General features: G+C 36.8%; 1 protein-coding gene and 1 non-coding gene across 2 annotated transcripts in view; one reads left to right on the top strand and one right to left on the bottom strand.

The window, feature by feature from the left end:
• Window positions 1-22,689, top strand: part of LOC150106422 (uncharacterized) — a 766,385-nt gene that overhangs the window by 407,084 nt on the left and 336,612 nt on the right. Inside the window, exon 29 of the mRNA XM_090392993.1 lies at window positions 552-674. Coding sequence (XP_090249119.1) covers window positions 552-674 — 123 coding nt within the window. The remainder of the gene's footprint in view (window positions 1-551; window positions 675-22,689) is intronic.
• Window positions 15,976-16,064, bottom strand: TRNAY-GUA (transfer RNA tyrosine (anticodon GUA)). Its single transcript is given in 2 exon segments — window positions 15,976-16,011; window positions 16,028-16,064. It is a non-coding gene; the product is annotated as a tRNA-Tyr (tRNA).

Genomic DNA, 22,689 nt, shown 5'->3' on the forward strand with positions numbered 1-22,689 from the left:
AAACTGTTTGTAAAACCAGGCCACTTAACAGACAGAGTTAAGTGGCCTGGTTTTTTGTTACATAACAATTGCAAAAAAAAATTTTTTTTTGGATAAAAAGAAAGGAATTAATTTATGTTGAATTGTAGTATGTGGTCAACTCTCATTAAAGCTAAGTTATAATGCCCAAGGAATAGTTTCTAAAACTATTCTAAGGAATAGTTTATTATTGCAGAAGGTTTGTTATAATGAATTTCCTTATCATACCAGAATATCATAGTCACAATGTAATTTTAGCAAGGACATTTTTAGTTCTAATTCAAGTGAGTTTACTGTAGTGAGAGTTGATCATATTATTTTGAATTTCCTTCTATTTATCTAAAGTGCTAATCATATAATCATCTTGAGAGACTGATGGTGATAATTTTTAAGTTAAATCTGTGAAAAATTATTTACTTTAAACAGTTCAGTCTACTTTTTCTCTTAAAAAGTACATAATACCATAGCATTAGCTCAGTATTCTAATTCTTAAGAGAAATATTTTTTTGTTTATTCACAATATTTTCCATTAGCGACATGAACCTGATATGTCAGTGAGACTACGTAATTGTTTGTCTTTCGAAGGATTTGCGAGGTATCTCATGGATAAGGACAGCTATGCTTTCACAGCAGAAACAGTTCATCCTGATGAACAGGTAGTAGTTTTCCATATTGTTCTTACTTCATCTTATTTAAATATTAAGCTGAACTTTTTTCTAACTTTTTTTCCACTATAACTATGAAATCAGTCAATTATTTCCCATGATGCTGAATTGTGTCATTGGAAATAATAACCCTCCTTTTTTGTATGTTTTCTTAGATGATTATTTAGTATTATCTCAGCATCTTCAGATAATCCTCTTTACAGGAGGCCCATACTAAACATTATTCACACAATGCCTATCATGCCTATCCTTAAACTCATTCATTAACACTGCACTAATGACATAAGAGGTATTCTATGAGGGAGGATGTGAAGAAATTGCTAAAAGAAACAAAAATGAAGAGAAAGAAGATAAAAATTGTTAGTCTCCTGCCATACTACGATAGAGGTGAATTGAGGAGGAGGACATTGATGGCAAACAAATCAATACACTGGTACAGGAGGATTGATATAGATTTTTTTTTTTTTTTTTTGGACCTGTGGCTTGTGTTTGATGGAAAAAATTATTTATATAAAGCTAACAGACTGCATCTAAATGGTTTTTGTGTTAGGTGTCTAAAGAGAGGTTTTTGTTCACTGAGCATGCTGAAGCACAAATTCAGAAAAACTTAAGCAGTTAGGGTGCATGCAGGTGAATATGTGTGAAGCCATCCATGAGGCAAGTGAACATGAGAATGACCAACAAGTGCAGAATCTCAAACCAAAATATTGAATAGGATAGTCGGTTCAGGAAGAAAAGGTGATTGGGGGGGGGGGGGAGTTAATGGGAGATAGTTAATTGACATCCAGAGGAGGATATATTAAATTATATACCTAAGGTAAGGAGGGTTAATCAGGTAGGAGTTAGATGAATGAGTAATATTATTAAGCATGAACTTCAGAAAAAAAATGCTGGGGAGGGTATCTCTAAGGAGAAAGGTAATCAGCAAAATCATGAACAGTACACGGATCAAGCAAGAAGGATGACCAGTATGGTAAGGACGGCAAAATCAGATTACAAGAAGATACTAACTAAGAAGGCCAAGGGAAATCCCAAAGAGCTCTTTCACTATTTGGCAAGTACAAGGAAGAATGACTATGGAAGAATAACTTTAATGAGTGCGATAGTCACGAAATAACAGAATCAGATAAAATAGTTGAGTTACCTGGCAACCAATTTGCAAGGGTATACCATACAAGTGAGGTTGATGTTGTGACATATGTAACAGAGACTTATATCAAAACAAAGGTGGATGAATTGGATGTTCTTGGAATATTGCAGAATCTCAATATGAACACAGCTGTGGGATTAGATGGGATATCAGCTTGTGTTTTGAGGGAGATGTACAAGGAAGCTGACAATGCCTCTGACTAGGCTCTTTAATTCAAGTCTTATCTGTATAGCACCACCTTCTATCTCTCCTCATAGGGAATGTTCCACAGACCACTTACCTTAGTTGCACTCACTAACTGCACATCTTGGTTGCTTGCCTCTGAATCCTCTCCACCACTTCTTCATCTGCAAGAAATCCAGGGGACCAAACCTGAGCAGAGTAATCCAAATGTGGATGTATCATGGTCTTATAAAGAGGAAGAGGAACTTCCTCATCTCTACTTGTTAATGTGTTCTTTAATAGCCAAGTAATCTTATGAGCAACCTTAACAATGTCCTCTAAACTTCAACTCTCTGTCTACCACTACCCTTAAATCCCTAGCTTCATCTATTTCCTGGAGTACAGTTCCATCATTGTGGTACACAGCTTGTAATCTATTTATCCCAAAATGTATAATTTTACATTTCTCCACATTGAACTGATACCCATTATTGTTTGCCCATATTGGCAGCCTATTTAAATTATCAAGCTCTCCACATTGCCTTAATTCACTATTATTCTACCTAATTTGGAATGATCAGCAAACAACTGAATATTACCTTTCAGGTTATTTCCTATATCATTTACTTACAAATTAAGCATTAGTGGTTCTAGCACTACTGTTTAATTTGTACTGTCCTAGCACTGAATCTTGCAGCACAGCACCAGCTTTTGCCTGGATTCTTCTCCTCCATATGCCAATTTTGATATCTATCCAGGAGCCATCCTATTATTCAAATAACCACTGTCAATCCATACCCATTTGTTCTAATTTGTGCAACAAAGTTCCATGTGGTATTCAGTCAAATGCCTTTACAAAATCCAGTATAATCATTGTGTAGCCATTTCCTTTATCCAACTCAATCAGCCATGATGTCTGTAGACGTACAGCTAAATCTGGATATGATTCTGTTAACACCCATTAAATAACATGGATAAGAAGTGCAATTTGGTCTCACTATTTCATCCACCTCGGTTGGTGGGGAGGTTAAAAAAAGGGAGCAAATTACTAAAGCATGATCGACTCTTCACAAAGCCATACAGTATCATATTTTTATCTATCCATTCTTGAATTTTCTTTTTGACCAAACTTTCCAGTAGTTTTACCACCACTCCTGAAATACTGATTGGTCTCTAAATTTGCTACTGCAGTCTCAGAACCTCCCTTATGCAAGGGAATATTGTGTAATATGCAAAAGTTGGTTGATAGGTGAAAAAGAGCGATATGATAGAAATATTTAAGTTATTTAAAGTGTTTTATAGGATTGATGCAAGGGAAATGTTTCAGCACTTAACTAGAGGGGGGTAGAAAAAAAGTTGAGTAATAGCATGTGAGGACTAGATTTTTTGCTATGAGAGTTGTGAATGAGTGGAATGGGTTGACAGAGTCAGTTGTTAGCACATCGTTAATCGATTCACTGAGAGGTATGATCGACTGTGTGGATAAATTGGGTCTCCTGCAAATGAGTCTTCGGACTCTCTGGAGATGCCCATACAATAATAATAATACCTCTAGCACTGTTTTGCTCATTCACTTTCTACAAAATTAAATTTAGTCACCTCCCTTACGTAAGATACTCTTCTTCAACTTCCAAGGAAGACCACTTCTTTTTTTTTTTTTCTTCTGTCATCTATTGCAAAATTGACTCTACATATATTCCATAAAATTTCCTCCAGCAGTATATACTTTTATCATCCTATCCCTCAATTCCATTTAAAATGCATATTTTAACCCACATATTCTCAGTCTGTCTTTATAAGGAGCATTCTTCAGACCTCTTTGCATCTTGTTGATCCACTACTGAATCATCATCATCACTCCCTTGTCCTCCCATTTAAACCAAGGGAACTGAATCTGGACACACTGTGGATTTAGTGATATCAGAGCCTTATAAATGAACACAATAACTTCCTTAATCCTAAATGTCAGTATTTTTTTTTTGTTGTTGTTGAAAGTCGAATGGATGACTAATAATAAACTGAATTGAGAATTCAGTACAATAATTGACATAATTTATCTGCTCTGCTTAATTCACTCAGAAAATTAACAATGTTGAAAATTTATTTGTAGTTTTGTTTGGTTTGATGGATTGCTGTGTTGTTCTTTCTTCCCTCTATTGCCCATTGTAACTCTGAAGTCACAAACCAGTTTTGTCATTCTTTTATTGCAATTATAAATGTTATTCCCCTGTGACCAATGTGACAAGTTGTTGCATGTGTTGGCAATACTGGAAAGTACATATTTATACCACTAGAGGTCTGTATGTAAGGACTGCTGACACGTTGTTTCAGTTGTTTAGTCCTTGTTTGTATGCTATTTTACAGCTTTATTCTTCATGTTTGTAACAAACAGAAATATATAAACTCAAATGTAAGTATAATTCTTCAAAATGACATGAATATTGTCTTAGGAAATCTATTATTACTGTTTTTATGAATGAAATTAGGTTTGTGACTTTTAAGTATCACTGGGCACTAACAAAACCATAACCATACTTTATGTTACAGAGTCATGGATGTACGAGGCTGGTCTGAAAAGTTCTTGGCCTCGACCATTGATGGCAACACTATCAGCAAGATTTTTTGTTTTAAGTTGGTACATCTGTCATAAGTATCCATGCGAAATTGCAAGTCCTTCTATCAAGTAGTTTGTTTTATGCAGCTGTCTGAAGCAAAAGTGTTGTATGTATCCCTTGAAATGGATAAAATTGAGTATCATGCGGTTATAAAATTCTTTGTAAAAGAAGGTTTAATGCGAAAAGAAATTCATTCAGAGTTCATAAAAGTTTATGGAAAGTTCATAAAAGTTTATGGGCACTCTTCTCCTTCGTTTTTGACAATTAAGAAATCGGCTGCTGAGTTTAAACCTGGCCGTACCAGCCTTGAAGATGATCCATGTGAGGGATGTCCAAAAAGTGTAACAAAACCAGAAATCATTGATCAAGTGCATGATATGGTATTGGATGACCGGCAAGTCAAAGTGTGTGAAATTGCTGAGACTATAGGCATTTCGAAAGAACGTGTAGGATATATTTTGCATGAAGAATTGCATATGAAAAAGCTTTGTGCAAGATGTGTGCCATGCTTACTCACAGCAGATCAAAAATGCATTCGAATCAAAATCTCTGAACAGTGCTTGGAGCATTTTAACAAGAATAAAACTGATTTTGTGCATTGATTTATTACTATGGATGAGACTTGGATTCACCATTACACATCAGAATCCAAACAGTAGTCAAAACATTGGACATAAGCCGGTTGTTCAGCACCGAAGAAGACAAAGTCGGTTCTATCAGCAGGAAAGTTCATGGCATCGGTGTTTTGGGATGCTAAAGGCATTTTGTTTATTAATTATCTTGAAAAGGGTAAAACAACTGAGGAATATTATTCTGATCTTTTAACCACACTAGACGAAAACATTTATGAGAAAAGACCCAGTTTTATTATTATTATTATTATTCAGGCCTCCATGGTGTCAAAAGACTCATCATGGGAGGTCCTTCCTGAGAAACACAAAGTCTATCAAGACTCATCGAAGGGAGCCTCCCCCCGGAAGAAACACAAAGTCTATCATACCACTCCTAGAACTCATTGACCATTCTCGCTCTCACCACTCCATCAGGCAGTGCATTCCATGGTTCAACCACCCTCAATGCAAAGAAACCACTCCTCACTCTCTTGCTCACAGTTTCCTTTCGTAACTTCCAGGTATGGCCTCTTGTCATCACTCCTTCCTGCTGTTCAACCAAGCAAAAGAACTCTCCAGTGTCAACCCTGTAACCACCTCTCAACAATTCCCAAGTTAAAAATACTTTCTACATCTCTCAACAGTTTAAAAGTCTAAATCATATCACCTCTCCTTCTTCTATCCACCAAACTCTGCAGTCCACATTCCCTCAGCCGATCCTCATAACTAACATTGTACAGTCCTGAAACTATCTTTGTTATCCGCCTTTGTACCCTTTCCACAGTTAATTTATCCCCTTCAAATCCTTGGGACCAAATCTGAGAACAATAGTCTAAGTTTGGTCTGATCAAAGTCTTATACAATGGAATGATAACCCTTTTATCTCTGCAGGTCAGTGTCCTTCTCATTACTGCAGCAATCCTCTGTGTTACCTTCACCACCTTTGCAATATGTCCCCTAAATTTCAGGTTTCTATCAATCATCAACCTCAGATCTCTTGTCTCCCCTACTTCCTCCAGTACAACCACTCCCATAGTGTATGCAGCATCCCATCGATGTTTCCAAAACCTCCAGACATTACATTTTGCTGCATTAAACTGATATCCCCATTCATTTACCCATCTATGTAGCTTATTCAAATTCTTCTGCACTATTACTAATAATCCTTCCCAGCTTTGCATCATCTGCAAACAACTGAATATCCCCTTGCAATCCACTGACAATGTCATTGATATAAAGGTTAAACAATATAGGTCCCAGTACTGAGCCTTGTGGGACCCCATTTGTAACCCTCTGCTTCCTTGAAACTGCCCCATCATACACAACTCTCTGATACCTATCGGACAGCCAATCCTGAATCCAATTGACCAACCTGACATCCAGACCCATATGTTGCAACTTAAATATCAGCTTATCATGTGGCACTCTGTCAAATGCCTTCCCTAAGTCTAAGAAAATGGCAGTATATGCATTTCCCTCATCTTATGCTCTTGTAACTTTATCATAAAAGGCTAGCGTGTTGCTAAAACAAGTTTGCAGAAAAAAAAAATCATCTTTCATCAGGACATTGCACCTGCCCACAAAAGTGTTTTTCAAATTGAAAAATTAAGGGATCTGCACTATGAATTGTTGGAACATCCACCCTGTTCCCCAGATTTGGCTCCCTCTTACTTCTATCTCTTACCAAAACTAAAACTCTTTCTCGCTGGTCAGCGTTTTTCTTCGAATCAAATAGTGACTGCAGCTGTAGAGGGGTATTTTTTGAGATCTTAGTGAGAACCACTACAGGGACAGGATAATGGCGCTGGAGCATCACTGGAATAAATGTATTAGTCTTAAGGGAGATTATGTTGAAAAATGAAAATAATTTTGAAATTATAAATTTGTTTTTTCATTATTAGGCCGAGAACTTTTCAGACCACCCTCGTAAAAACACTTTATGGAAGAAAGAAAAACGAGCAGAAGCATGTTCAAACAAGACCAATTTCTGGTTACGAATCTGAAGATTCTGTATTGCCTTCAGATAGTGAGGATGACAAAGCCTATTATTATCACTGAGAGTTTGATAGTGATGAAAATGGTGTTGATAGACAACTCAGTGAAAATGAAGTTGACTGTATGGACAGTGAAATGAATAATGAGAGTTCTGACTGGAAGGAAGTTACTTGCCGCTCTATTTGATCCATTCAACAAGGGATAGGAAGCCTCCCTCCTGGACCAGATATTCCCCATGAACCCGTTAGTTATTTTAGGCAGTTATTGGACAATGACATTTTAGAAAATACGGCGTACCAAAGAAATGTATATTATTATTATTATTATTACATCACACCTCCAGGGAGTCCAAAGACTCATCGAGGGAGGGCATCTACTCTACAACTCATCATGTCACTACTCCATCAACCTTCATCACTAAACACCAATGCCATCTACCGCCAAATTCCAACATCCAGAATACTATGTAGAAGGGACTGCACAGCCTGTAAAGTAACCAAGAAAGACCAGCTAAGCCTCCTAGACTTCAAGATATCTGTTGCTGCATATCCATGCAAGGAAAATAAGGAGGTTCAGAAGAAATGAGGAAGACCTAGCTCATCTTCTCTTGAGATACAAATTTAGATGAAGAAGAAGAAGAAGAAGGGACCTATGACACTAGTCCCTGGAAAGGCATTAGAAAAGATGAGCTGAGTTACTGTCCTCAGTTTTCTGAAAAAAGGGGTGCACTGCAAGAAACCTGGGTGCAGTGGTGTAACCAAAGTTGTGTACACAAAATGCAAAGTACATCTTTGCTTAACACCCAATTCAAATTGTTTCGTAGCCTTTCACACCAACCAGGTGTTGTAGAACATGTAAAAAGGATTGACTAAGGGGTGAACATTTTTTTTTGTATGGTCCATTAGTTCTGAAAAAAAAAATTTTAATAAAATTAAGCATTTAATTTTTTTCAGTATCTCATTGTAATTTTTTCCTGTATTCCTCACATGATACCTTATATAATGTTGTTCTGTATAAGAGAAACTCAGAAATGACAATTGTGTATAGCAAGTGTGGTATTTGTGTCAGAACTACCAGTGTGACTTCCAAGTCACAGACCTATTTTCAAAAAATTGAAAATTAGAAATGTAAAATTTCTAAATCTAAGCATGTGTAATTTTTTTAATCACAATAATTAATTCAGGCAATAGCATGTTAACTTGTATGTTCATTATGAATTTATTTATTTCAGTTGAGCTCAGTGTACAGATTTATTTATTATACAGCATGATTTGAAGGAAAGTGTGTGATAGTGAATTATTATTCATTTACGGTTTAATGACTTGTGTATATATGTTTAATAAGTGAGTTGAGTATTATATATATATAATTATATGAATAATATTTGATTGACTATGTTATTTATTTAGATATATATGGAGTAATTTCAGCTGGATTATTAAAGATAAGGTTTCTTTGTATTGAGTTGCACACCCAAGTCTGGGCTGAATTTATTTAGCTATAGTACTTTAAACTATGATAACATTTCCTAAAGACGAACCTATTTATCACTACAGCATTCAAAATAGATGAATACACCAAAAAAAGTAAATAATCAGTTCCTCTTTACTGTGGTAGCACTTTGAGGAGTAATAATTCAATGTATGTCTTTTTTGATATTTTGGAAAAATTTTGCAAAGTCAGTGGACTAACTATTGATGCCGACAAGATGAAATTAAAAGTTTTTGGTAAATAGGATCTCAGATGTGTTCTTTTTGTACTATTTCCTAAGAGTGAACCTCTCACAATATTTAGAATTCCTTTCTCCACCTGGCTGATACTATCATTTCAAGAACTTTTATATCAAAAGCGACAAAACCTTGGAAGACTGAAAAATCAAGTCACTTTCCTCTTCTAAAGCCTCAGTACTTAAAATTATAATTTTCCTTGCTGCATCTAATAAATATTATAGATGTAAATTAAAAATGTCAAGAAATGATATTCTTGGTTTAATCCTCTATTCAAGTATAAACAAATAAAGTTTGCACGTGAAGTAACTTCACAACTAGGCAACTTATATATAGAGGCTAATGACTTCACATCACTTGCCTTACTATCCCATAATGCAAAGCACATATCCTTACGGACATATATAATGGTATGTATTATGTGAGGGGTCACTATCCAAGCCGTTTTTACTATATAAGTGAAGGGATGTCTCCAAAAACTCAGGCAATCCCCCCCAGATCACTCTAAACTCAGCAAGTGCAAGTGATCGGAAAGATAATTTTACTCAGCAGTGGTCCCACTCAGCGACAGGCTCACTCTGCCATGGAGAGGCACCCTAAGCAGTGGCCTTCCCAATGGCAGACTCACCCCACCAAGCAGAGCCATAAACTCTGTGTTGGTTCCACTCAGAGACAGGCAAAAACCCACCACTGACTAACCTTGTCATAAGTGTAAGCAAACAGTCTTTGTGTGTGTGAAGTATCTTTACGACTGTGTTATTAACCTCTATATAAAAGTAGCCCAGTTTTGAAGATACTTCACATACTACCATGTTTTCTTACACTTGGATAATGGATTAAACTAAGAATATAATTTCTGGGCATCTTTAATCTAGAGACTGTGAGCTTGCTGTGTGGTTTCATGAAACGATGTATACAATTTCTGCTCAGTTCAAGTTCTGTACTAATTTCATCCTTATCTTAAAAAAAAAAATATATATATATATTTATTATTATTATTATTATTCCTGACAACTCCAAGGAGTCCCAAGACTCATCTCGGGAGGACACCTACAACTGTCTCAACCACTACACCAAACCTCTACTACGAATCAACGCCAACCTCCAATGAAAAACCTGAGTTTCTGGAAGAAAAAACCTTGCTACCTCCGTATGAGATCGGCTAACTCACCTTCAATGGAAATCAAATACATATATACTGTTGTCCAAGACCTAAAGACGAACACTATTCCTGAAGACTACAACTGCAAATTCAGATAAATCAGCTTATGACAATTTGTATAACTGATGATTTCGAGTAGAAACTTGGTACACATGGCAAAGGGGTCATGTGGTAGCACTCAACAAGATAAAAGGCAAAAGATTGAGCTAAATGAATTGTGTTTGAAGGCATCTAGATAATTTCACGCAGAGAAGAATTATTGGAAAGCTTAAGAAGGCTGCAGAATTACTGATATTGCCAGAGTGTTTGGAATCTCGTATAGCATTGTATCCAGGCTCTGGGCAGCATTTCAAACCAATGGAATATGTTCCACATGTTTACTAAGAGGTTGCCCTTACTCTACCATGTAGCATGAAGACAGATTTTTGGTTATAATCAGTATGAAAATTTTAACAAAGGGCTCGCATCGTCGAGCAAAAAAAAAAAAAAAAAAAACCTATTTCACACAAAAACTTTTATTAATACAGCTTCTGTACAAATTCCAATCAAAACATATGAGAGGACAATCAACCTCTAAAGGCTATTATTTTTAAACAAATATTTCATGATCTAAACATGAAATATTTACACACAATCAACTGTGTTAATTTATCTTACATAAGAAAAACATTTTTTAATTATCAAAATATAATAAGAATGAAATCTTTTATAAAACATTTGATTGGGTACTGGGTTTTGCCATGGGACTGGCTACCAGAAGGGAGAAGGGTAAAGATAGTGCATGTGCTTATTTTATTTTCAAACTTGGGCGCATTTGTTATAGAGGAGTTGAAACGATAATTCCAAATAATCTATACACTGCCGAATAGACTAATTTTTGTTAGGTTACTATATGAGTTTGTCGCTTAATATGTTTCAAAAAAATTTTTTTTTTTTTTTTTTGAAAAAATAAAGTAAACAAGAAGAACAAGGGGCTCACAAATTTGAGAAAAATTTAACAAAGGGCTCACGCGAGCACCTTATAGCTCACCACTGGTTATAATGGCAAAATGTAATCGATGCACCACGGCAGGTCAGCTTGCAACTCGGTTCTGTTCAAGCACAGATATGCAGATATCTCGATAAACTGTAGCAAGACAAGTTAGGCCCATACACCTGAAGGTCTGTAGTCTGTATTCCTTTATCTATGGCCCATGTTTTCAGTGCCATTGTATCCAAAGCCGGTGCTAGGGTCTTTGCTGCCTGCATGCAATGTCTATCTAAGCGCCCCTGTAACGATCTGGGCGTGTGTGGTTCTTTTACGATAATAAAAATTTAAATTATTTGAAATTTCTTAAATAAATTTTGACAGAACAGCCACACATTGGTTCATTAAATGTAACGAACCAGGGGGTGTTGACTAGGCAGGATAATCGTTAAAAATCCGAATATTCAAAAAATTCTCAAAAGTTAAAGCAAATTTTGATAAAGCCACTTCACTTTAATCGTTGAATATAATGATACAGGGAATATTATTATTATTACGGGTATCTCCATGGAGTCAGTAGACTCATCGCGGAAGACCCAAACTAGCAAAACAATATCTGTCATATCTCTTCTTGAATTCATTTACAGACGAAGAGCTCACAACTAAGTCAGGCAATGAATTCCACTCATTCACCACCCTCCAGGCAAAAAACCTTGTTCTGACACCTTTGTTAACCACACTTTTCTTTAATTTCCAGAGATGACCTCTTGTTCTTCCATCACTATCACACAGCTGAAACATTTCCCCTGCATCAATCCTATAAAAACCTTTTAGTAATTTGAATGTTTCTATCATGTCCCCTCTTCTTCGCCTATCAACCAATCTCTGCAATCCACAAGCTCTCAATCTATCAACGTAGGGAGCATTTTTTATATCACTCACCAACTTGGTCACTCTTCTCTGAACCCTCTCCACAGCCTCCTCATCTCCAAGGAATCCAGGTGACCAGACCTGAGCACAGTAATCCAAATGTGGAAGTATCAATGCTTTATAAAGGGGAATAATAACCTCTTTATCTCTGGATGTCAGTGTGTTCCTCAACAACCAAGTAATCCTATGTGCAATCTTGGACACCTTAGCAATGTGTCCTCTGAACTTCATCTCCCTATCTACCAATACCCCTAAGTCCCTAGCCTCATCAATCTCTTGGAGTACCTTTCCATCGATGTAGTACACAGCTGGTAATCTTTTAATCCCAAAATGCATGACTTTACACTTTTCCACATTGAACTGACATCCATTTTCTTTTGCCCATTTTACCAGCTTATTTAAATCCTCCTGCAAACTTTCAACATCAGCTTGATTATTTATTGCACTACACAACTTTGCATCATCAGCAAACAACTGAATATCTCCCTTTAAGCCATTTCCTATATATTTTATATACAAATTAAACAACATTGGCCCAAGCACAGAGCCCTGAGGTACACCACTGGTCACCTGCCTCATTCTGGACTCGGCTCTCCATACACCACCTTATGGTATCTCTCCCTGAGCCATTCTCCTATCCATATCACCAATTTAATATCCATTCCCATCTGCTCCAATTTGCGTAACAGTGTTCTATGGGGTATCCTGTCAAAAGCCTTAGCAAAATCCAGAAGTACCACTGTGTAGCCAGTTCCTTTGTCCAACTCGGATGTTATTCTATTATGAATAGTTAATAGATTGCTAAGGCAGGATCTACCTTTAACAAAACCATGTTGGCCTCTATAGAGTATCATATCCTGATCCACCCATTCTTGAATTTTGTCTTTAACCAACTTTTCCAATACTTTTACCACTACTCCTGAGATGGTGATTGGTCTGTAATTCAATACCGCAGTTTTAGAGCCACCCTTATGCAAAGGAACCACTTTGCCTAACTTCCACTCCCTTGGGACCATACCAGAGTTCAAACTTAAATTAAATATCCAGGTAAGAGGGGTTGACAATTCATTTGCACATTCACGCAACACCCGAGCTGATATTCCATCTAAGCCTACTGCAGTGTTTGCATTTAAGTTTTGCAATATATTTAATACCTCTGATTCTTTAGCTTCAATTCTCACATTAGGTATTGCTATAGGTATAGAGATATCCTCACTTGGGTGATAGACTTTTGAGAAGTGATCACTCAGTAACTCGACTATTACATCCGATTTTGTCACCTCAATACCATCAGCACCCACTAAGGTTATCCTTCCGAAGTCATTCTTCTTCTTACTTGCCACATAGCGGAAGAACTCTTTGGGATTACCCTTGAACTCTTTGGCTAAGGTCTTCTCATAATCTGATTTAGCTTTTCTTACTATACTGGTAACCTTCCTAGCTTGAGCCTTGTACTGCTCATGGGTGTCCTGATCGCCCTTCTCCTTGTAAATTCTCCATAACATTTTCTTTTTTTGCAGTTCAAGCTTGATACTACTGCTCATCCATCTAATGCCTGCCTTGTTTGACCTCCTGACCATAGGGACACAATCTGATATTGCTTTCCTCAGATATCCGCTGATTTTATCCCAAGCACTGCTAACATCTTTCCCTTGCAATATGTTTTGCCATGGGATGGCTGCAAGCTCACTCCGAAGCTTGTTATAATTGCCTAACCTGTAGTTCTGTACATACCCCTTCTGAATAGAAAAATCCACAGATTTTGCAACCTCCCAAGTCAATACCACATGATCGCTTTCACCAACTGGAGGTAACGAGGACACCTTACTTATGCATATAACCTCTGAACCAATAACCAGGTCCAACACTCTCACACCACGTGTCCCTTCAGTTACGTGCTGTTTCAAGTAATTATCTCGTAGAAGATGTATGAACTCCATTTCCTTTTTGCTACGTGATATTTCCTCCTTCCAATTGATATCACCATAATTAAAATCCCCCATAATAATCACTAAGCCTTCACTCATTGCACTAAGTTGCTGATGCATGAATTCAATATCTTCCCCCGTACTCCCTGGCCTATAGCAGCATCCAACTGTATATTTGGTTGCATTGGTCACTATTTCGCACCAGACTGCCTCAAATGAACTCTCATTCACGTGTCTATCATCATGATATACTACTTTCTTTGGCTGCAACACATCAGCTATCATCAACAGTACTCCTCCTCCTGTTCTATCTTCTCTATCCCCCCTGAAAATACTGTACCCATCACATTCAATTCCAGTGACCACATCTTCTGCTGACAGCCAAGTTTCACTAATGCCTACAACTTTTGGTGAGATTTCACTGACTAATGCCAAAAATTCTTCTCTCTTTTTTCGAATGCTTCTAGCATTGGTATACAAAAATTGCAGATTCCCTCTAGATCTTGTACCGGCTTTAGAACTGATATACAGGGTGTTCGGGATAAATTTGACAGTTTCGTAAGGAAAAAGAAAATCTTCTTTGTATCTATTAAATTTAATGAATTGACAAAAAAACATTACAGGCAGAGTTAATTACAATACTATCAACAAGATTTACTCAAAATAACCACCATTAGCATCGATCACAGCTTCAATTCTGCTTCGGAACCTCGAACAAGCTGATGCTACAGTCTCCCTGGGAAGGGCCGCAAAAACTGTTTTAATTTTATCCATTAACTGGGCTTTTGTATTACTGGAAGTGCGATTGGTGTCTTTTTCAACTGCGCCCCATACAAAATAATCCATGGGGTTAAGGTCTGGGGAGTTTGGAGGCCAAACATTTGGACTGGTGAAGTCGTAGAAATTTTCAGACAACCATTTTTGACTTTTCCCAGAGGTGTGGCAAGGGGCCGAATCCTGCTGCCATACATACGGCCTACCATTGGCTACCCTTGTTATCCAGGGCTTGACTACAGTTAGCAACTCCACGAACAAAGCCCGAATTCCAATGCCAGGGTTCTTCAACACCTGTTCCTGCAGATTTGCGAGGAATTCTGCTGTACGAACGCAATCAGATCGTCTGCTAGGGATCTTTCTTCTTGCTACATCCTCGTAGTCACCATTGCAAGTCTCTAGTTCATGCCTGATTGTTTTTACTGTATTCAGGGAGCATTGGGCAGCAGTCGTAATATCCTTATTTTGATGGCGGGCACGAATCATCATGATACAAGTTATTCTCTTCCATGATTCAGGTGAGTTCCAGCTATCCATCCTTTCTGACATCTTGTATATGAATGAAGAAGGGTCCAAACTTTTAAATGAAGAGAAGTGTGTTAATACATGTAACTTACGGAAAAATATAATTAATTATAAATATGTCAAATTTATCCCGAACACCCTGTATAAGTCACTAACTACCGTAGTCTTATGCCGATTTTTATCCCCTCTCTTCTGCAATTTATTCTGCCTATAAGGATCAATAAGTACACAATCAGTGCTAAAGTTTCTCTCTCTTACACTCAACCTTTTCAATATTAGTTTCCCTGCCCAATAACTTCAACCTGTTCAGAAAACAATAACTCCTTCAATCGCTTATGTCCTTCCATGTTAAGATGCAGTCCATCTCTAGCATACAACTGCCTTTTTCCTTCAAACACACTCCAAACATCAACAAACTCCAGACCTCTTTTTCTGCACATTCTTGCAATCATATCATTCATTATCATTGCTCGTCTACTTAACTCGTAATTGTCAAAACGAGGCAGCACGCACACTATTCTCCCATTGACACTTTTCCTCTTCACAATATCTAATAATGTTCTTAAATCATTTCCTACCCGATTTATACTACCTCTCAGGTCATTCGTACCCACCATAACTATCATCTTGTCTGTTTCATGCCCTCTCTTTATCGCTAAAGCCACTCTTTCTATTGTCCCATCAGCCCAGCACTCCTCATGCATACCACTCTCCATACCCTTAATCATAGAAAAAATGAATTATCTTCCGTCGAGGCGGATTTGAACCACCGGCCTATGGATTGCTGAATTGTCTTTACTACAGTCCACCGCTCTGCCAACTGAGCTACCGACGGAAGCCTTCTGACCGACCCGAATCGCTAACAAAATTAAAATGAATTTTAATTAAGGTTAAATTTGAACTAAAGTTTAAAAAATTCTTGCATTTTATAAGTTACTAAATTCTTAGTAACTTGTAAAAAATTTTTAATAATTTTTATAACTGGAACTATCTTTTAGGAAAGTAAAAGACACTCAAGATAGATGAGAAAATAAAAAAAGAATTCAGAAATAATTAGAACATTTAATATAAGTATTCGAAAAATAAAATCTTCACAGAATAACAGAAAATAAATTAAATTACATAAATATACTTTAAATTTTTTAAATTTAAAATTTTAGGGTTTTTGATTTCATATTCATAAAATTAGAAATAATGGTCTTAACGTCTAATTCCGCACATATATCATTTTCAATAGCTATTAACGCCAAACTAACAAGCTTTTTTTGTGACATACTTGTTCTTAAGTAGGTTTTAAATTAAAACTTACTTAAGAACAAGTAAGCTTGCTACTCTAACAGGTAAGGTTAATAGTATTCTTAAAGCAATTGAAAAGTTAGGGAAAGATAAATTATAGGACACAATAAAATTAAGAATATCGAAAGGGCTTTTGAATATTTAAATTATCCTTCCGAAAAATATCCCGGAAAGCACATATCTCATCATATAGTTGTATTGTATTTGCATCTTTACTGTTGCCGTCCTTCAAGAAAATCTCTAAATCGTCACAATTTTTTTCGTAAATCTTCGTTGTTAATTTGTAGTAATCTATACAAGAAATTGAAATGATCATAATATGTTTTTAGTTGTTCAAAACGTTCTATTAACAAACACATTGCAACGTCTAGAAGTGTATAAAACACATTCACTCTAAATTTATCTTCTGGCGATTCGCATTTCGTCATGATGCTCGTAGTCAAATTGCCTTGCCTTCTTTCGTAGTCGGACTTCCGTACCAGTTTTAAATTCTTGTTCTCTGTCCACCTCTTCACTCAGTTCTTTTGCTGTTTTAGAATTTCTTTAAAATTTGTATCTGATCGATATTCTTGTAAAAATATTTTTAAGTTTTCGATAGATTCTAAAGCAAGTGTAATGTTCATATTTTTGTCTTGAAGCATTTTACTCACAGGGTTTATTCTGTTAAGTATATCATGCCCAGTTATAAAAGAACAAATAAATTTGTAGTCCTTTATTTTAGCACATAATGTTTGTGCTTCATGCTGAGTTTCTTTATTAAAATTTTCATTATTTAAAATTTCAAAAAGTGCATCGTAAATTTCTCCTAACTGATATCGTAGAGGGCAGATTGCATTATATTACTTTCCCATCGCGTTTCTGATGGCTGTTTCAATGTTAATTTTTTTACGAACTATAAAAAGATTGCCCAACGTTTGTAAGAAAATGAAATGAAATTGTATATTTCTTGAATAATTGCAAAGAAATTAATTGTATCTACATTCACTTTGGCTGCATCATTAATGATTAAATTTAGAGTATGAGCAGCACATGGTATGTAAAAAGCTCGCGGACAGATTTTTGTTTAAAAGCAAATTTTGGAGCCCATATTTTTTCCCTTTCATATTTGCCCCATTGTCATACCCTTGACCTCACATATCTTCAATGGGAATGTTCCATTTTTCCAGTTGTTCCATTATTGTTGCACACAAACCACGTCCTGTGGAATCTGATATATCTGCAAAACCTAAAAGGTTTTCCCTGATCTTGACAATTCCATTGTCACAGGAAACAAAGCTAATAATAATGGTCATTTGTTTTTTTACTTACATCAAGTGTGCAGTCTAAAATTATGAAATAATATTTAGATTTTCGAATTGATAATAAAATTGTATTCCTAATTGCATTACTTAAAGTTTCCAATATTTCATTTTGACTGTCTCGACTCAAATAGTGTACTCTATTGTTTCGTTGTAGGCTCGTTTCAACATGATTTTCCATAATGGGATCAAACTTTGCAAACAGTTTGACTAATTTTAAAAAATTGCCGTTATTTCTTTCATATAATTTATCAGATGATCTGCGAAAAGCTAAATTTTGGCTACCAAGGAATTACATAATTTCAATCAAGCATTCTAAAATTTCTTTTCCAATGTTTCTTTTCCATTGAGTCTCTCAATCAATAGTAGTTTTGTTTTTTAAATTTTTATCAACTTCCTTCCATTTTAAGAAATTTTTCGTGTGAGTTAAACTAGTCTCATGTCTATGCAAAGTCGTACTTACATTTCTCCAATCGTTATAACTTTCTACAAGACTACTTGATTCGGTAGGTGTGAAAGGTTTGCGACAAAAGCAAAAAATAGAATTTAAAGTTTCGGAATAAATGATCCATGTTCTTGGCACGAGGTCACCGTTTTCCATTTTTCTATTATAATACGTGTCGCCAAATTTTATCACCATATGTATCTCTGGGATATATCATATTTTTCTTTTGAACAGGCCCCATTTCAATTAAAACAACTTGTAATTTTTCATCAATATTTCCCCATTCACTTGTCTCTTCTATATTTACAGAGACTAACAATGTGTTAGTTTCGTGGTCAACTACAACTAAATCTTCTCCTAACTGTTTTTCACTTAAATCATGCATCTTGTTATCTTGTTTAATAGTTGCAGTAGTACTTTCATGCAAACTGGATGATGTGCACGGTTCTTCCACTCTGATTTCTGATGTATCGAGTTGGTTACGATCTGCATCAGAATATTTTAACAAATTTATTAAGAGCAGCAGTTTATTTCTTAACACCTGCTTCTTTTGCAGCATGACTCTTTATGATTTTGTGCACCTGATAACTTTTTTAAATTTTTGATTCCATTTCTATTTTATACAGTATAAATTGGAGAGAGGAAGATGCATGTAGCAATAGGGGAATGGAATTTCTAAAATTCTTGAGGGACAAATGTCTTAGGCAACATGTAACAGAGGGAACAAGAGGTTCAAGAGTTTTGGATTTGGTTTATAGCATCAGAAGAGTTGATAATAACTGAGATGACATCTCTCCCACCAGTTGGAGAGAGTGACCATATGGTTTTGACTTGGAAAATGAATAGACATGCAGGAGTATCAAAGAGACGGGAACTTATGTGGAATTATAAAGCAGGTGATTATAATAGTCTTAGACGTCAACTTTGGGAAGTTTCATGGAGGGAGGAATTGGAAGGCCGGGATATTATTAGTGCGTGGGAAATTGTGAAAGAATATTTGTTATCAGCAATGGTAAGTTGTATACCACGAGTGAAGAAGAGGACACAATTTGGAGTAAAGTGGATGACAAACAATATTAAACAGGAATTGCATGCGAAAAAGAGGCTATGGAAGAGATATAAGGAGACAGGTGAAGAGAGAATGCATGAAGAATATAAGACACAGGCCAGGAGAGTGACTAGTGTGGTATGGAAAGCGAAACTGGAATATGAGAGGAGGTTGGCCCTAAGATCCAAAGAAAATCCTAGGGAATTTTTAGCTATGTGGCCAGTAGGAGGATAAATGACTGTGGAAGAATGATATTGTGGGACAAAAATGGGAATAGAGTGACTGATGCAGAGGACATAGTGGAATTGTTCAATGAACACTTTATTGGAGTATTTCATCCTGGAGGAGTCAGTTTTAATGCTAGAGGGATAGGGCTGGTTCGAGGTTTAGAGGTACAAGAGGAGAATGTGTTTGAGATACTGAGTACTCTTGATGTCAGTAAAGTTTTGGGACTGGATGGTATTTCACCACGAGTTTTGAGAGAATGTGCCAGGGAACTGACAGTGCCTTTAACCTGGCTTTTCAATGAAAGTCTGGCTTCGGCAAAGGTGCCCAGGGAATGGAAAGACGGTAAGATAGCGCCATTGCATAAGGGTGGTAACAGACTGGAAGTGTCTAATTATAGGCCAGTCTGTGTGTCATCAGTAGTAGTGAGGGACCGTATACAGCAGTGGGCAGATGAGGGGAATGTTATCTGTGAGAGTCAACATGGATTTGTGAAAGGGCGCTCTTGTTTTAGCAATATGCTAGCCTTTTATAATAAAGTTACAAGAACATTAGATGAGGGAAAGGCATATACTGCTATTTTCTTGGACAGCAAAGGCATTTGATTGGGTGCCACATGATAAGCTGATATTTAAGTTACAGCACACAGGTCTGGATGGCAGATTGGTCAACTCGATTCAGCATTGACTGTCCGATAGGTATCAGAGAGCTGTGTATGATGGAGAAGTTTCAAGGAAGCAGAGGGTTAAAAGTAGTGTCCTACAGGGCACAAGTACTGGGACCTATATTGTTTAACCTTATATCAATGACATTGCAAGGGGATATTAAATTGTTTGCGGATGATGCGAAGCTAGGAAAGATTATTAGTAATAGTGCAGATGTGGTAGCCCTGCAAGAGGATTTGAATAAGGTAGATAGATGGGCAAATGAATGGGGATGTCAGTTTAATACAGCAAAATGTAAGGTCTTGAGGTTTGGGAAACATCGATGGGATGCAGCATACTCTATGGTAGGAGTTATGCTGGAGGAAGTAGAGGAGACAAGAGATCTGGGGTTGATGGTTGATAGAAACCTGAAGTTTAGGGGACATATTGCAAAGGTGGTGAAGGTAACACAGAGGATTTCTGCAATTATGAGAAGGACACTGACCTGCAGAGACAAGAGGGTTATCATTCCGTTGTATTAGTCTCTAATCAGACCACACTTGGACTATTGTTCTCAGATTTGGTCTCCAGGATTTGAAGGGGATAAATTAACTGTGGAAAGGATACAAAGACGGATGACAAAGATAGTTTCAGGACTGTACAAGGATATTTACGAGGATCGGCTGAGGGAATGTGGACTGCAGAATTTGGTGGATAGAAGAAGGAGAGGTGTTATGATTGAGAATTTTAAACTGTTGAGTGGTGGTTACAGGGTTGACACTGGGGAGTTATTTCGCTTGGTTGAACAGCAGGAAGGAGTGATGACAAGAGGCCATCCCTGGAATTTACGAAAGGAAACTGTGAGTAAGAGGGTGAGGATTGGTTTCTTTGCGTGGAGGGTGGTTGAACCGTGGAATGCATTGCCTGATGGAGTGGTGAGAGCAAGAATGGTCAATGAGTTTAAGGAGTGGTATGATAGACTTTGTGTTTCTTAGGGGGGGGATCTCCCCTCGATGAATCTTGACAGACTTTATGATCTTAGGAAAGAGTTCCCACCTTGAGTTCTTTCGACTTTATGGAGGCCTGAATAATAATAATAATAATAATACCCACAAGAAATTATTACACAACACGACACATAGATGAAATAATAGTCCTCACTGCGCTAATGTGAGTAGCCTACTGAGATGCGTACCATATGACTAGTTAACTAGCAACAAATATTTTGTACGAAAATATGTTTCTGCACATAAAAACCGTTCACCGTTTCACTTCAGATAGACTGCAGTAGACACAACATTCTGTAGGCAAGCATTTAGCCTGCTCTCGCTGCAAAATTGTAACCAGCCGGTTGATCAAAGAGGCAGCAATATAAAATTTTTTAAAATTTTTATTCGGTGTCTATGGCCTTATTTATTTTAATATTGATCATTCTAAGAATTCTTTGTTTTTATGATAAAAATTTTGTTTCTTAAAATAGAACTTATGAATGGCGGCGGCACCCCTTTCATAGCGGCACCCACATGCACTGCATGCTCTGCATGCCCGCTTCCGCCGGCCCTGATTGTATCCATAAAAATTGGACAAGACACCAATCAGTTAATGTACTCTTTACATATGAGTCATATTACTCTTTCCTCTGGTTCTAGATAATACTTAATCTGGTGTGAGCAATACCATTTTCACACCAGATTAAGTATCATCTAGAACCAGAGAAAAGAGTAAAATGACTCGTATGTAAAGAGTACATTAACTGATTGGTGTCTTGTCCAATTTATATGGGTACAATGGCACTTAGCTATCCCTTTCACTTTCACAATTGAAAGGGATAGCTATAGCATTCTGGGCTTGTTGTGTTGAGAGGTACTATGCTTAATGGATGCTACAAGTACTGGAAAAAGGGAATATAACTGGTGAATGATATTACAACGAAGTTCTTCAATGTCATGTTCAATTGTTGTTTAGTGCTGTAGGCAAAGAATTCATGTTTTTGGATGACAGTGCCACACCACATCATACATGAGTGGAGATACTTCTGAAGACCGAGGATGTTAATTGAATCGAGTGGCCAGCACACTCCCCAGATCCCCATAGAACATGTTTGGGATGCAATATGGAGATGTATTGCTACTCGAAGTTTGGGGTGGATATAATGCAATATTCCATACTGAAATGTCTCTCCACATAGTTTTTCATAAGTTTTCCAGACATTTTCACTGCTAGAGCAATCACAATATGATCATAAAGTATGCAGTCCAGAAATAGTCTCCCAGATCTCTGTTAGTTTTTTGCAGCCATGCATCAAGTCTTGATTTTTTTTCTCTCAGAAAAGGGATCACAGTTCAACTATCCGTACTCTCATTAATACATAGATTGTCAGTACAGGATTAGATTTCTCTCTACTTGGACTGGCATTTACTTCCAGCCTCTCCTAACATGATTATATCATGTGTGGAGAGGCTTTTCAATGAAAGTCTGGCTGCGGGAAAGGTGCCCATGGAATG

Source organism: Typopeltis vanoorti, chromosome 5, assembly GCF_054136105.1.
Source record: "Typopeltis vanoorti isolate ZY-2024b chromosome 5, IOZ_Tvanoo_1.0, whole genome shotgun sequence".
Classification (NCBI taxonomy): Eukaryota; Metazoa; Arthropoda; class Arachnida; order Uropygi; family Thelyphonidae; genus Typopeltis; species Typopeltis vanoorti.